General features: G+C 41.9%; 1 protein-coding gene across 1 annotated transcript in view; it reads right to left on the bottom strand.

Annotated features, from left to right (window-relative positions):
* Positions 1–1,899: 1,899 nt before the first annotated feature.
* GNA13 (G protein subunit alpha 13) overlaps positions 1,900–17,108 on the bottom strand; it is a 29,892-nt gene continuing 14,683 nt past the window's right edge. The window contains exons 3-4 of the mRNA XM_040530631.1: positions 11,670–11,720; positions 1,900–6,912 (exon numbers count right to left, since the gene is read on the bottom strand). Of these exons, the coding sequence (XP_040386565.1) occupies positions 6,340–6,912; positions 11,670–11,720 (624 nt within the window). The 3' untranslated portion in view covers positions 1,900–6,339. The remainder of the gene's footprint in view (positions 6,913–11,669; positions 11,721–17,108) is intronic.

The raw sequence follows: 17,108 nt of genomic DNA, 5'->3' as shown, positions 1-17,108 counted from the left end.
AAAACCCACACTCCTCCAGGACCTTGTGGGACTTTGGCTATCTGGACTCTTACTAATTTCATCTAGTAATTCACATTTCACATACGGTGAAAACATCTTGTCTGGAAAACACCTGAGCAGTGCCTTAGGTAGGACGTCCAGAAATACCTTGATGCAGTTACCTTTTTTTTTTTTGCAAGGAAAAAATCAGCAAGGCCTAGGCCAGAGACATCTCATCTTATTTCCACCCATATCCCCAGAAAAGCTGTCCCCTGGCAGCTGCTCCTCTAGCATTTTGCCCTTCAGCTGCCCCAGAGCTGACCACAACCCACCAGGTCCCCTCCAGGAACAGGACTCTCAAGGTCAGCTCTGAGACGTGGCCATGCCCAGCCAGGGCAGCCCAGGGAGCTTTCGCAGCAGAACTTCTCTTGATTTTTGTTCCCTTATGTCAGTTATTGTGTAATCACCGAGTTACTTTAACAGGAAGGAAGAGGCTCAAAAACCCAACCTACTTTCACTAGCGTGTGCAATTAGGTGTTTTGTTAAATCAAGAGCTTTATGAAAGTGAAGAAATTTCTACTTGCTCAGAAATCCTGTAACAGTCCTTCCCTGCCCCTCGTCTGGCTCTCCATACGCTGTCAGACACAGGACACTCAGTGCTGTGAGGTTACCAGAATCCACAAGCTCCTGCCGAACAGAACAGCATTGCTAACCCAGTTCTGCTAAAGGAGCTTATTTTCAAACACCAAGAGCATGCATATTTCAGAAAAGTCATTTTATGTGACCAGCACTCCTATTACAACTCTAATGAATCCTCAGAAGGCCTTCCCAGGCAATAAGGAAAAGGCATTCCTAACGACAGCTTTATTCAACCAGTCCTTAACTAGAAGCCTACATGAACCTTGAACAATTACTCTTGTAACACTGGATTCATTATTTTTTTAAATATCTGTTAAGTTCTGGATGTCGTTAGTTTTATTCCCCAGGTAGCTGACGGCATCTCAGGAAATAAGGTAAGAAAACCAGCTTTCAAGAAAACCTAGACTGATTGTCAAAGTCAGAGCAACACCACTAATGCCGTTCATTTACTAAAATGATTTTGGTGCAGGAAAGTGATCGAGTGATAAGGCTGGAGTTCTTCAGAAACAACTGCTCTAGGAACCGGCAAGACCCAGAATCAAAACTGCATTGCAAAGCAGGGTAAAGTTTCCGGTCATATTTCATGGTTTTTTCGCTCACAGTTTCAGAGAGCTGAGGTGTCTCCTTGCCATAAATTAATTCCGCTCTTCACGGTGCAGAGGGTAGGGGAGATAATGCAGGTTCCTATTAATCCACAGAAGATTCACACAGAATTTTTACAGCTTATGTATTACCATTATCGAGACAAATATTCACATGAAGAACTAACCATATAAATCCGCATTACTTGCTCTGAGCATTTTCAGAGATTTCCTGTTCACAGCACGCCAGACAAATCTCAGGCCTATGAAGGCTGACAAGGAGAAATCAACGTTTTGCTGCCGAACAGCCAGTGATCCGTTTCTGGAGGAGGCTGAGGCTGGCTTATTCAGAAAACAGCTAAAAATAATTAAAGAAAAGTCTAACTCTGCAATACTGAGATACATAATTTATACAGAGGCTTGCCACCCACACTGACACACACAAGCGTCATCAATATTTTAAATATTGAGTACCAAACTGGTTGCCAAATGCAACTTCAAGTTCACTGTAGAGAAAGCAACCAGGCCGAACGCAGGAATCTGCATGAGCCGTTTTAGCAAAGAGCTTGCTGGAGACCAGAGCCCTCCATCAGTACTTATTTTGTTTGAAACACAAGATGTGGCAGAAACGTAACAGAAGTCAGTTGACTGCCTCCACACATTAAGTACAAATCTGAAAAATGATTCCGTCACACCAGTATGAGGCTGTATATGTTTATTCGTTGTCAGTAATTTTTGTACACAAGGCAAATATTAATAGCTGAAAGGCAACACTTTGGAAGAGTATGTACAGAGCAATGTACAAGCAAATGGAAGAGGTTTTAAACTAATTGATTTAACCGTTTTATAAAAAAGGAAGCGATGCTTTTTCTTCTAAGACATCCCTTAGAAATAACTTATTGCCAATCTTAAACTAAAGCAAGGAGAAAAAAAATTTACAATAAAAAGTAGTCCCTGGAAAGTTTATAAAAAGTTAAACATATAAAAGTGTAAGCCACAAACATTTATACAAAGCTAATACAAATCTTGGTTTTGTTAAAGATCTATGAGGTTGTTACAAAATATATTTTTACATAAAGGCTTCACGTAAGGTAAGCTCTCACTGCTACTGAAAGCGCAGGAAAGCGGTTTTAAATAGTCTGCAATTCATTTTCAAGTACAATGCAAAGAAATTGCAAAATGGCACTGTATTGCAATGCTGTGTAATTAAAAAACAACTATGTTAATTAATGGTACCATCAAACAGACAAGACCTGTAAAGTTAACTTGTGGACAATTCGGTATGGCATGAAGCTTCTGATCTGAAACAGGAAACGTTACTGTCGGAAAATGAACAATTTGCAATCAACCTTAAAGAGAAACAGCTAGAGGAGTCTCCTGATGGCAATGGCCACATTAAACGTGTATAGTTCTCAGTCTTTAAGCAGGGACTTGCTTCTAAACACGATGAGCAGAAGCGGTTTGATAAGCTGTCCGAAACCGACCATAAATACTATTATTAGCCAAGTGTCACGAAGCTTGAAACACTCACCTCATCTGAACAATTTGCGAGGATAATTCTGACGGGCAAAATTTAAAGCCACTTACTAGACAAACAAGTCCAATATACAGCCATTGAGATCAATGAACCCACCTTTTATTGTCTTTCTTTTTTTATCAGTGGGTATTCCAAAAGAAAGCTTTAAGTTTTACACAAGCTGATGGCTTATGCTCCCACATACAACACATAAAAAAGTAAAAATTTTTAAAGCCCTGATGAACAGCCACAGTTTTAAGGTATCAGACAACGCAGCTGAACGCACCGCAGCCGGGAACAGTCCCTAAAACACCAATTTCACCTTCACGTACAGGAGGACTGTACAAGACAGTGGTATATCTCCATATGGTCACCGATCAGTCATCTCTTTAACAGGGCTTGCTGCACCATAGAGAACTAAAAGTTTTGTGAAACTTGCTTTCCCACCTTCACTGGAACCATCTCCTGCCTTTGTACCACAGGCTGGCTGCCGCTAACACGCGTGACTCTTACTAGCCGCGTGTGACTTGTTCGCTTGCCTCAAGCTTAATAAAAATAAAATCAGTCTGCTCAACAACATCAGCCCTTCAGCTCTTGTACCAAAATTAAATCCTGCTATAAAGAAGTTATATTTAGAATAAAATCAAAAAGAAAGACAACAGTACATGATGTGCTTCTTTTCAGGTAGCTAATGAATAGCGAGTTTGGAGATGGAAAAGCCCAATGTTGATTCACTTTGTTTACCCAGCATGTTAACATAGGAACCATGTAAACAGTTACATCAAGGTTAGTTGCCTCACTCCCTTCAAAGAGGTGGGAGTGGGAAATGCAAGTGATTTGATTCAGTAATTTCATTAAAATAATTCATTTCTGCCTGAGATTCATATAGTGCTTATCTCCCAGGGCCGACTTTGTCAGAAGTTACCCAACGTTGTGGGATTCACCTCGCTATCTCGTAGGCCCCGGTGTTCACAGGGAAAATGATCTGAAAGGATTAAAAACAGGGTGGGGTTGGGTTTATTTTTTTGGTGTTGGTTCAGGGAGAAGCCTGCTGAGTATTTTTCCTACTTTAGCTAATATCAGAAGTGTCCAGTGCCTTGGTGATACTGACTACATCCTTCGACTGACATCAGTTTTGAGGATCTCTAAGTAAATTAACAGGTCCCTAGACAAAAATTCATCAACACTTCACATAAACAGATTTTAGACAGATTCCTGGTAATATTCATCATCATCCAATATCCAGTCTTTAGCCTTTTCTTTAATCATCTAGTCTGACATCCTGCAAAACACATACTACAGACCCTCTCCAAATTAATTATTTTAATTAGAGCAGACTTAAGTCTCTTTTCAAAAGAAACTTGTTCAAACAACTGCCAGCAATGGAAAAAAAAAAGTCTCTTACTCCTCCTGTTGATTTGTTCCAATGGTTAATTGCCCTCACTCCAAGGGTGTGGGTTTGTTCAACTTCTGCTTGCAAACAATGGACTTTGTTACATACTTGGAGGCTACTAGACAGAGGTTTGTTGCCTGCTCACACAGCACTTACAGCTCAGCCAGATCAACCTGTAATCCTTCCCCAGGGAGGAGAACGGAGAACTTTTGGACCCTGTGCATGTTGCCCAATCCTTCAAAAGGGCTGCTGAGGGTATTTAAAGGTCTTTAGTTCATCCTTCTTGAATTGCTCTCACATGAACTGAAGAAAAAACCAAAAGTAATCATAGCCATGCCTACTAAGGAGGCAAAATCTCCATTAAATATCCCCATCTAAAGACTGTATTAATCCTCTTGACATCAGTGCTGCGCTGACTTCCTTGAGAGGATTATGCACTGACTTCTCCAAAGCTCCTTTCAGAACTCTTTCCTCCCAAAATAGCGCCTCATCGCAGACACTGCAGACTAATCTATGACTACTCCTTGGATGATATAAAAAAATAGAGGTCTTTCAAAGCACTTAACTAAATAAAAACACACGATTCCCCTTCTACGGGCAGGAGAACGAGGTCCAGAGGTGTTAACACAACTTACAGTCACAGTAAGTAAAGGCTAAGTTCAGAAGACGGGCAGTTTTCCTATGTCCTAACACGATCACACCTGCAGGGACACGGCTCCAAGCAGTGAGAATATCATGTCACTCCTCTCGCCACCCACGTGGTGTGTTAATAAAAACTCCTTGAAGGAGACATCGGCCAGCATCACGATCCACAGGAATTTGCCAGTTCCACGGGGCAAAGTGGCAAGCTGAACAGACTAAAACTACAGCCTGGGGGAGACTTGGTAGCGGCACTACTTTTTGAAAACACACGTTGGCACCTTGGCAAGCTCACTCAGTTGCATGCTGCATGGTGTATGAGGATTTCTGGGCAAGAAGCATTTTCTTATTATTTTGTAATCACATGGCAACAGTATCCCCCCCCCCCAAAAAAAAAAAAGCAATGGAACTTTTGGTAAAGTATTATTACAGCCAGCACTCGGGAGTACGCTGTGCAACGTATTTGGCTCAAGTACACTTAGGACTGGTAGACCCAATTGGGAAGTCTCCGAAAGAACCTCATCAGCTGAAGCACATTCTGCTGTGATATGTTGTTTTTTTCCCTTTAAAAAAACATTCATCTTCACGGTGTCAGCTACACAAGGCCTCTGCTGGGAACACACATGCTCATAAGGCCACTGAAACTGCTGTAGGAGGACAGAACACAAGGAGGCACTTAGGTCTGCAAGTACTTCTATCCATCACCAAATGCTTACCGACTCAGAGGAGGCACACTAAGATAAACCAGTGATATATTAAAGCGCTTCAAGAAAGGTAAGGTACCTACATGTAACATCTGGTTCGTGAAGATAAGAAATACGAGTTTAGCTTGCTCCCCCTTCCCACATCCAAATTTCAAGAGGACCATCTCATAGTGCTCTGTGCTTCGCCATGGCTCTAAGACGTCGAGTACTTACGATGCAAAGGAGTGAAGCAGTGTGCTGTGCCATTCGCTGATCCCTTGTCTCTGGACTGCTGCCTGCACTGGTACTTCCTGCCACATGTCTTTAGTTCCCAACCTAGGTATTTTTAAAGCGTATCCTAGTCAAACCCCATGCAAAGATTTATACTTAAATAGGAAGTACGTTACACCCAGGAATTCTAGCTTCAAATACACGATTCCAGCAAGGGATTTATGGGTTTTCTAGCCAACAACAGACCTGAGAAATCCTAAGTCAGCTACGGTATCACAGTCTTCGTTATGAAGTTAGATGTGAGAAGTTCTCCCCCCCAAAAATTACTGCCAAAGCTTAACAATTGCAACGATTTCACTCAAGTTTGGGCTTGGAATTCTGAAGGTGGAATGAATTTTCTAGGATAATATACATGTTCTTCTCAAAAGGTCAAATTTAATCACTTTACAGGTAACTTAGACATAGGTCTGCTATAAAATTACAACTTGAGTCAACTTGAAGCTACACTGGTAGAGATTAAGCCTGAATTACTGCAGAAATTGGCAATAATGTGTTCAGCAGCAGCTTTTAGCCACATATCAAGAAGTCTGACAGGATCTGAATTTCTCTATTCCTGCTGTAAACTCCTAGTTAAAAAAAACACACAATAGTTACTCAAATAAAATGTCTTTTTGCACATCACTGTAGCATAAGCTGCTTGAGGTTGTCATGAAGGATGGTATCCTTGACATCGCGGAAAACTAGCCGGATGTTTTCTGTGTTAATAGCAGTGGTGAAGTGGTGGTAGAGGGGCTTCTGCTGCTGGTCCCGGCGTTTGGTACGAAAACAATCCACCAGGAATTTTTGGACATCTGTTAAGCAGTGGGGATCCCCTTCAAATTCTGGAAAATAGTCTTTGATGCTCACTTTTTGTACTTTTTCCTCAAGCAAGTCCGTTTTATTTAAGAAGAGAATGATGGAGACGTTGCTGAAAACCCGGTTATTGACTATTGTTTCAAAAATGTTCAGGGACTCCGTAAGGCGATTCGTTTGCCGATCCTCCATAAGCACTTGGTCAAACTCACTTGAGGAAACGAGGAAGAGTATCGATGTGACGCTGTCGAAGCATTCAAACCACCGTTTCCGTTCTGACCTTTGGCCACCTACATCAACCATTTTGAAAGGAACATTTTTTATTTCAAAGTCGTACTCATGAATCCCTTTTGTGGGTCTTCGTGCCAGCAGTATGTCTTGCTGTGAGGGAAGATAGTCCTAAAAAATAAAGGAGTTTGATGATTAGGACACAAGTCACAGGCATGATGATCGCAGCTGACCTGCAATCAAGAGAAAGCTTGCAGGGGAACAGCACGACCTTTTGAACAAACACACGTATGTATATTTATATTCCAACACTGAAGCATTTTGTACAGATCTAGAGTCAAAAGCAGGAAACACACCCAATGTTAAATCCAAACATTTACTACCCGCGGAGAACTGAAGCTTTCCATTCGCCACATGACAAGCATCCATAAACAGCCCTGAAAGGTGTACCGGCAGCTCCTCGTGCCAGTTTCCCTCATTCTGGATTCTTTCTGCTTCATTCATCTTCTTCCCACAAAGCAGGGGCACAAGCTTGGCACCAACACCAGAATGCAGCAAACAGGGTCTCAAACAGGTTTCTCAAACCAATACCCGTGGTGGTATCCTGTTCTAACTGTGGGCACTCGATTCGCCCCATGTTCTCCTGCATACTGTACAGCTGCCTCTAGAAAAAAAAAAAAAGCTGTTCCAGTAAGTAATCGTTAAGGCAATCAATTAACTACGCCAGAAAAGCCAAACCTAAGCAACTTGCTATGTTTGTACCATGGATTTTTTGGATCCAGCTGTCCAAAAAAAAGTGCTTCTATTAATTAGCTGTATCCTACCTGAGCTCCCACAGCCTGATTTTGTCTAAAACATCCTGTGCAATTAGTAGAACAGGGAGCAACAGGCAGAGGAGGGTGGCAGGCTTTTTGCAGTAGTGCAGTCTAGGAGGCACCAGACACTGCTCTCCCTCCAGCCTGCCTTTTCCCCCAGAATTAAGCAGGGGCCATATGAGTTCCTGCAGTTTTTACACGATCATTGTCAGCAGATGCTTACAAAAAGAGGAATTCTTATTAGTCAGCTTTTGATGGCATGAAAAATCAAGACTCATAGTGGGGATTTCTTCTTTCTGAGAATTACATTTTTCCATATGGCCCAAGTCTTGTGCTATTTAAAAAGTGCACCTATAACAGACAGCCAGTTGACACCGAAGCCTACAGCTTTCTTGTTCCCTTCTTACTGAAGCTCTTCCTTACATTTACCAGCATTTCTCAACTTCCGATAGAGTGGTTTGGTTTCAGAGCCAGAACTTTATTCTCTTCTTAGTGAATGATCTATGGTAACTGGCAGTGTCGAAGGAAGGCCAAGCATGAAGCTTTTATAAAGATGTGTAAGACAATAGCCCACAAAGTCTGAATCAACTACTAACCTGGGAGCTGGGGGTAGGAGGCAAACTACACAGGAATTCAAATGCTGGTATTCCAAATTTAAGGGAGCTGGAAAAATTTGGTCCACGACCTTAAGAAAGCAACTTAAAAATCATAAGGGAAGAAGATAAAAATCATAAAGGAAGCTCCAGAAATTCAAGGATCAAGTTCCTTTACTATATAAGCTCAAAAGTGAAACTAGCTAGACTGTTTTGTTTGAACTCCTGAGCCTCTTTATTTGGAGCTGCCCAGGCCTAAGGCCTGTATTTTTATCACGGCTTGCGATCACAAAGCAGTTCTCCGAAGCACAGGCTCCCCACCCTGCACTTTTTACTGTACTACTACAAATCTCAAGCCTGCACCACCTGAATCCATAGGGCAGTTCAACTGTAAAGCAGCACCAACTTCTCCTCAATCTGAGCACCAGACATGCTTCCATCCCCTTCTGACGAAAAAGAAGCAAATGTAAAGGGTAATGAGATTTTTGATATTTATTTGTTAGGTTTGTTTTGGGCCTTTTCAACCAATAACTGTTAGGGAGGGAGGACAACAAGAGGAATCCTGTGGGTTACCAGAGGAATATCCTCTGCAACACGCTCTAAGTGACCCTGCTTGGCAGGGGGCTGGACTAGATGACCTCCAGAGGTCCCTTCCATCCTCAACCCCTATGCAACTCTGAAGAGAGCAATGACACTGAGTGCTTGTAAAGACATTTTGAGTAAAGTTGACTGTAAACACTTTGGGAAGAGAATGTCGCAGGTTCAACACTTATTTCCATCTTTCCAACACGTGTATTTTTTATTCAGGAAGTCAGTCACAAGTTCTCAGAATAAAACCGGAAAGCCTTAGGAAAGTTCAGGAGTGACTGCTATCCTTAAAGGAAAGGAACGAATAAAATCAATGAATAGGAAGAGCCATATACATAGTCTTCAATATTGGAACGAGGACAAAGCAGACTCCTCTGGGAGCTAGCCCTGACCATTTATTCAGTAAAGCTTTCAAGAAAAGAAGCTCATCCCAGAATTCCTGACAAATTCCCTCTTGAGTATCATTATTCATTTAGAATTCCTTCTACACTTGCAACCACAACTAAAACATTTTCAAGTGCTTTCAACTTCTACACGCACAGAAGAAAACCTACCATGGTTTATCCTCGATAATTGGCTACTCTGATGTAACAGCCTGCAAATGAGTGCACTGGAAGTCAAGTGCTTGGTATAGAGACATCATTTGGCTACCGGAGGCTAAAAACAACAGCTCCAATAGAGATCTCCAAGGATTTTAATGCTCTTTTTGAATGATGATCCTGTTCTTTTCTCCCTGGTGCAGAGATCCTTTGGATACTAGCAGCTTGCTCCTATAGCAGTTCTGATACAGCCCTTTGCTCGCTGTTGATCCCATGCTCTGTGTCCAAAGCCTGCAGCACTAGGTAAGTCCTGGGCCAGCACCCAGTATTGTTTCCCATGTCCTTTCAGTGTCTCTCCAATGTCAATTTTTACTTGTCCTGCAAGCATCTCAATCCACTAATTTTCTATACTTTTCCCACTCTTCTATGCTGACTGTTTTGTCACCTTTTTTCCTCCTTTCTGTGCAGCTCAATTTGTCCGCAAGCATCAGCTCTTCCCAAGGATTCAGACTGACACTGACTCCTAAAAGTGACTTTTCTGAGGTAGAAAAGCTTCTTTTCTACCTTTTGCTTTCTTCCTGAATTGTTGTCCTCCTCAATTCACTACGGTTTTGCCGTCTTCAAAAGGAAAACTTTTGGTTATCGGGTAGCTATTCCAGCTATCACATCACTGTTTGCCTAGTTAAAATTGGCATTTAAGGTATGAATAAGATCCAGCCACACCATGGAAACCGATGTCTTGTTATGAGGTACTCTGAATACATACAGTCTGCCCTGGCAGCGGAAGTAACAAGGAGTTGCAAGGAATCCAGCCGATCCTAGGCACTCTTACTTTGCCGAGCTGATTAAATCTGAACAGTAAGTTCTTTTCCCTATGTGCTCTTATCAGCAGCTCCCTTTCTGGCATGAGGCACAGGAGCTCCTTTTTGGCAAGAGGCACACGAATCGGAGGTCTATCTGTTTATAAGCAACTTAGTTGCAGGCCAGCCTAGTTGTATCAGATTATCAGATAAGAACAGTAAAATACTTGCATTAATACAGTTTGAAGAAACAATCATTAGACAAATCTTGCATATAGATAAGAACAAACCAGAAGAACCTATCAAATCTTTCACTCTCAGTAACAAAACTTAGCTAGCGCTTTTTCCACAAAGACCTAACATTTTCTGAATCAGATCTTGAAGAATCCTTGTGTCTCAGTAGCATTTGGTCTAACTTTAAATTGGAAATGCTGTAATTCTGAGCTCAGCACTCCCACAACAGTATCAGAGCTACAGTTTGTGTGTGCACATACCTACATAGATTTTTTTTGCCTTTGAACTACTGACTTTTAGTTTTATGCTTTAATCAAAGATTAAATCGAGGTTTCTAATACAGGTTTCTTCTCTGAATGAGAAGCTGCAAAAATCCACACCCAAGTGTGCACAAATATGTGGGGGGGATTTTTTTTTTTTTTTTTTTGAAATTAGAGTGGCACCGGATTCAGAGATTATGAGAAACCCCCCACTAACAGTAAGTTTAGTACTTTGGTAAAGTGAATGCAGTTTTTGTATTCTCTCGTAACTCAAGACCAATAAAAATTCAAAGAGTGAGCGCTGGAGTTCAAGCAAGATACCTGGGAAGAGCAAGCATTCAACAAGATGATCAACAGTGCTCTATTTAGAAAAAATACTGGTTTTCTGCTTTGAACTGTCTGGCTCAAAATTTATCTATCTGCTAAAGAGAAAAAGAAGAATCCTGTTACATCATGCTTAATTTTATTTATTTGAAGTGGTTTGGATTCCTTCATCATTTGTTACCCATCAGCTGGAAATGGCCATGGAGAAACTACCTCCCCATGGCGTTCAAGCTGGCATCCCCTTTTAAAGGCAATTTTTCACATGCTGTTTCTGCAATACGAGACTAATGACTATTGGCATACAGCTTCATCATTGAAGCAGTAACCAGCATTTCATCTAAAAGTATTCTATAGAAGTTTCGGCTTTTTCCTTAGAGGAAACACATTATATTCCGTACTAAATTTGTTCACTAACTACAGAAAGGTACCCCTGATTTGTATGCTGATTTAGCTTCGTGTTTCTAAGTGGGTATTCAAAAATAAACATTTTTGGATATCAATTACTGCTGAAATGCCACTTTAACAATCCTCTGACTAGACAAACATTTGTAACTTGCTTTTTGTTCAATTTCCACAGAAGTTCTATTGCCAAAGACACTTGGCCCTCACAACGCCCTGTGTTTTTGACACATCAGTGATGATCTGCTGAGATAATGGGACAGGCAAAGTTAACTAAAGTTATTGGAGCAGACACAAAATTACATTTCATCTACTTAAAATCCAGAGATTAAGGGCCACTTAAAACTCACAAATGGAAAAAAAAACACAAACTTACTTGTTCTCCAAGTTTATCCAAGTTGTCCAAAAAGTATTTTACAGATTCCCCCTAGAAAACAAAGCAAAAAGTTAGTTAGTAAGCAGCACACTTGATTCCAATGGTTTATATTCTGAAGTCCAGTTAATTCACCTGAATCTAAACTGTTGGAAGCTTTAAATGCTTTTTTTTTTTTTTAAGCAGCAATCCTAAGTGCACAATGGAAGTTATTTTAGGCCAGTTAATATTTAAGCTTTAAAAGCATAGGCAGCCACATTTATGGTAGTTAAATTCTTTCCAAGTTTAGAATTGCTAGGTAAATCCTACTGTGTTCTTCATAGGGACTACCAAAGATGCAACCACACCTTCATTATGAAAAGACGCATTCAACTCCTCTAGCCCTTTGAAGAGTCTGCACACACAGGCATTCAGAGGCGAGGATTAATCATGGGAGATAAGTTAATTTATAACTGCATTGCCTTCAGGTCCCATTCGTACAGGTACTCCCCCTGCGCACAACAACCGACGGGCAGAAGAGAAACCACAACAGTTGAAGCATTTTACTGAACTTTCATGTCAAAGATCAAGTTGGACAAGAACCCCTTACTCGGGATTAGCAAACAGAGCTCCCTCCATGCTGCAATACCACTTGTTAACAAACCTACTATACAGCCTACCTTCCAAATCAAGCCATCATTGACCTTGCAAGTAGTAAGGTCAGTTCTGCGTTACTGGAGGCATTAAGAACTAACGCTTGTTTTTGTAACCCTAACTGCAGTCAGCTCTCCAGGCCTCTGTTAGGGTGCTGACGTTAAGGAAGAACCCTTATAGGGATGCTGCTGGACCTGAGCTCAATTGCGACAGGCAAGATACACTGATTAAGTTTATCGCAAAGAAAAGTACCACCTTCTTAGGATTCTCAGCTTCATGACAGAAGCAGAAACACGCTTCCTTTTGAAAGCCCTTGATAACCAAGCTGTAACGTCACTTACTTGTTATTAATACTCAAAGGAAACCATCTGTACTTGCACTCTGTAGATTGAGAGCAGGAATTCTGACTGTACTCCATTGATGACAAACCCATCTAGTATCCAACACCGGGGCAGCTACACCCAAGCCAGACAAGTGAACTAGGACAGCAGTTACACCTCAGTAATGATTTCCCCCTCACTTCAAACTCTACAGATTTATCTAGGAAGACTATCAAATCTCACTGTAAGCCTGTCATCTAAGCAGCAGTGCCAGGTAAAGCAGTGCCAGTAAAGTAACAGTACAAAAAGGGTTCTGGCACACACCCGAGCCAGGCACCTTTGCGAGGTTTGCAGATGCTTAAAAAGTCACTTCGTGCAGGTAGATACTGCACCTTTACCGTGCACTCTGAACATCAACTCTTATCTAGGCAAGACTGAAACTCTGGCTGAAACGTGCCTTGTGCTCGACACACCTGCAGGAACAGAGTCCAACAGCGATCTATTACTTATTCTGCTTTCCATTTTGACCTTACATTACCGATTCTCTCTACGGTGAGAAACTGCAGTGGTAACACAGACCAGACTGCTGGGGCACAGCAGCAACCGCTTGCCATGACTGCACTGAGTATTTTATACCTACAGCTTTTCCAGCACTTCAGAATCTGTTCTGGTCTCCGTCCTGTAAGGAAGTGTATGTGGAAGCGCTTTCCTATTTCACAGACAACAAAAACACACAATCTTGATGCACAAATCTATCAGGAGTACTTTTGCTTCAAGCTTCCTTAGCAGGAGTAACAGGATCAGAATTCAGGCCTTCCAAGTACTAAAACCACCGTCTTCAGCTGAATGTTAAGGCAAAATAAAAGTTAAGGACAGATTTAATTTCTTGCTTAGGTTCTAGTCGGAGCTGAGAACCCTCTGCCCCCACACGATTATGTACAAATTGGCCAGATTTCAGACTCATTAAGTGGAGGCATTCATTCTAGAATACCTGGGCCTCAGAGGCTGTAGGGCCGCGTGTGTGTGCATACACGTATTTTAATCTTAGCTCTTTTTGCATACTACTTATGGCAATGCTTACTCCCTGAAGAAGCATTAACTCCGCAGTGCTGGAACGCACAACTTGCTACCTCTCCTTTGAATCCTGGGGCTTACTGCTACTGCTATGGAGCGAGCATGCAAGCAAGCCACTGCCTGGAAAGGTCACAAAGCAACAGCAGAAGCAGCTTCCCAAAAGAAGGGATTTCCGGAAAACACACACACAAAATACACTGTCCTGTAGCAATGGTAATGCTCTAGAGCCACACATCCAACATCAGTAAAGTAACTGGGGAGAAGCACACTGAGAAGACTGCTCCAGTTCTTAGGCTGTCATGGGTCAAAGTCAACGGCAGATAACTATCAAGGTGACCAGGGTGAAACTCAGGAGACTGAGCTATAAAAGCCATCACCTGCAGCATAGTGAAGTTAAAGAAGCAGCAACAGACCTGCTTCCCTCCTCCACATCAGCAGCTCACTCGAACTGTATTATCCTTAAGGATAAAAGTCGTTCAGTCGTTGGCTTTTATCAATTTGTATGTGATCAGGAACTCAGAACAGCTTCAAATTTATCCTCTGTTCTACCCTCGTACTCCAGACACCCCCCCATGTCCTACAGCTGCAAGCCAGGGTCTTGGCTTGAGGTAATTTTCTCTCTGACCTGGACATTTTCACATCGCAGGCCAAGCACTGCTAACTACTGACACTCCTGAACAGCAAATTGCCACGATTAACAGATTGTTATCGGAGAGCGCTACTGCAGAACTGAAGGGTTTTGACACATCTTAAATAAGCTTTAAAAAGGCAGCACTACAAAGCAACCAAGCAAGGCTTTAGATAGTTTTGCAAAGGTTGTAGAGCTGTATGTTTTATGTAATGATTAAGAGAAACCCACAGAAAGAAAAAAAAAAGACAAAACCAAGCAAAGATTTACTCCCAGCAATTAAAGCTGAGTAAGATGATGATCCGTTTGCAGTCTCGTATGACAGCAGGTCCAAAGACAGTTTCGGTGTTAGACTGTCCTGATACTAGATAGAGAACGAGATCTCACACGGTGAATTGATGACATCGGCTATATTTAGACAGTTGGCTTCAACGTCCACCTGTCACATTCTAGAATTTCCCTTCAGACAAACTGTAAACTATCTGCTTTACCTGAGAGGACTCAAAAAAAGCAACTGGGTTTCCCCGCTCTGCCCCAGTAGCTCCCATGCGGCTGACCACGTCCTACCCCTGCCACGTGGCTGCCGCAGCAGCAGCTCGGTGCTCCAGCGTTCCCAGCTGAGAGACAGAGGAGCCACCCAAGGACAAAACCAACAGGAGCTTGAGAACCGCAGGGTCTCTCTCCATAGAATAAGCCAGGTTTTCCAGCATATTCCTGTTGTCTTTAAACCCACGTTCTGCGAGCACAAAGCACCAAACTCCAATTTAAAACAAGTCACAAGCCAGAAATAATGCATCTTTAATTTTATTTTAGTGGTCAAAAAAAGATACCAGAAAGTTCCCGTGAGAGTCAGGAGTGGAGGAAAAAAAAAACACCAATGCGTGCTGATTTGATACCTGATATAAACATGAGGTAGGGACCAACTGTTCTCCGGTACCCAGCTTCTTACCCAAGCTAAATACAGGACGACATAAGGCAACTGTTTGAGCACAGCCCCTTAAATTTAGGGCCATTAACACGTTCACAGAAGAACACATTACATCATATAGATGGTGCTACTCACATTATGGGAAGGTCTTAAATTAGCCACAGGTGAATTTATTTTTTTTAAAATGCAGGTGAGTCCTTTAAAGTCATTTTTATAGTCAAGCAGCTCTCAACTGCAAACTCCTGAGGTGTGGCTGAAGGTTACCAGCAACCCGTTCCACTACACGGACCATGGCACCGAGCCCCTCTTACTTGTCCACTGCTCGTTTCCTTCCCCTGAGCTCCGAGCACAGGCCCAAAGACGCCAACACAAGCAGCAGAGTCACACGCGGGCTCGAGCACATTTCTTGTGCACATGTCGACGCACAGCAACTTGAAACGACAAGCGCTGCGACAAAGCAATCTTCCTGACCGTGCACCAGTGCAGCAAAAAAAACTGGCCTCTGCTAGCTTCCAGCATCTTCCAGTGTCATGTAACTGCGCTCTCCTACCTTCAATGCAGGATCGAAGTAAGCCATATTAGAATCTCGGATTTTAAGTGATCACTTTGCTTGTAAAAGATGCCCTTTTTTGTTCAAGCGAGGCATATACATTTCAGCTGCAGCCCTTCAGCCTCCTCCTGATTCAGAAATGCATGTAAACCACAGGAAGTTGACTGTTAAATAACTTTATTCATAACTGTCAAGTATTCCATTTTCAGAAAGGTTTGAATCAAAACAGCTTGTGTGCCTCCTGGAGTCTTATGATCCTTTCTGAAGGAAGTCAAGCCAAGTCGTTTTATCATGAACACGCAAGTAATTTATAAGAAAGCACAACTAAATCATGTTCCTATCAAGGTATTTGACATTAGAACTACAGCTTCCCTTACACCCCTGCGTTCGTTTCCGCTAGCCTTGCTCATGCCTGTCCAAGGATCCCAAGTTTTGGGTAACACACTCTTTCTGCGGAGAGAGGACTACAGCACAGTGGGTATTTACCTACAGGACAACTGCTCATGTGGTCTCCTGAAGTAAAGCAGATTAATGACCTTGTATAAATGAAACATGGCACAGAGAGAGATTACCTTGCTTTAGACACTAACTGGTGGCATTTTGGACAGTAACCACAAAATATTTTGGGGAGGGGAGGAAAACGAGGTGAAGTATACAGCAGATGAACACTGCTTTTAAACCCAGGAAGTGGCACCAATTTATTTGGTTTCCATGAAAACAATGTCAGCAACCAAAACATGATTTGATGAAACCTTAAGATAGCTAAATGAATTCTAGTTGCTTTGGGGGAACACAGACACTACGTTTTTTCCAAAAGCTATCAATTAAGGAAGGGAGAGGAGAAGCAACAAATAAAGATTTAGTCATCACATGCTTTAAATAAACACACGATTTATCAAACTGCAATTTGGCTGCAAGTTCAATGAAGCATACTAAGTTGACAAGACTTAAGTATTTGGAAGAGTAAATCAGATATTTAATGCTAATAGGAGATAGAGCTTGGTTACTAGAACAGAATTATAGAAACCAATTATTTTCTCTTCTTGACCTTACTTGAATTTCTGGGAAAAGAGAAACCAACATTTCCTCTCCTATTACAGACAAAATAACAACAACAAAAAGCACTTTAAAAAAAAAAAAAGCCTAGTTTAGAGGAAGACCAGGTAACTACGCTGTTTTTAGGTTGCCATGGATATGCCTAACTTGGCATACAAAGCGAACCACCTGTAACTGTGGAAAAGCAGCCTGAAGGAGGAGAGGATGTAGGAAGAACCAGAGCACTAAAATTCTGCACTTCACCCTAATAATC

Source organism: Cygnus olor, chromosome 18, assembly GCF_009769625.2.
Source record: "Cygnus olor isolate bCygOlo1 chromosome 18, bCygOlo1.pri.v2, whole genome shotgun sequence".
NCBI classification, from domain to species: domain Eukaryota; kingdom Metazoa; phylum Chordata; class Aves; order Anseriformes; family Anatidae; genus Cygnus; species Cygnus olor.
The sequence above is the reverse complement of the archived record's forward strand: the minus strand, read 5'-3'. Positions and strand labels throughout refer to the sequence as shown.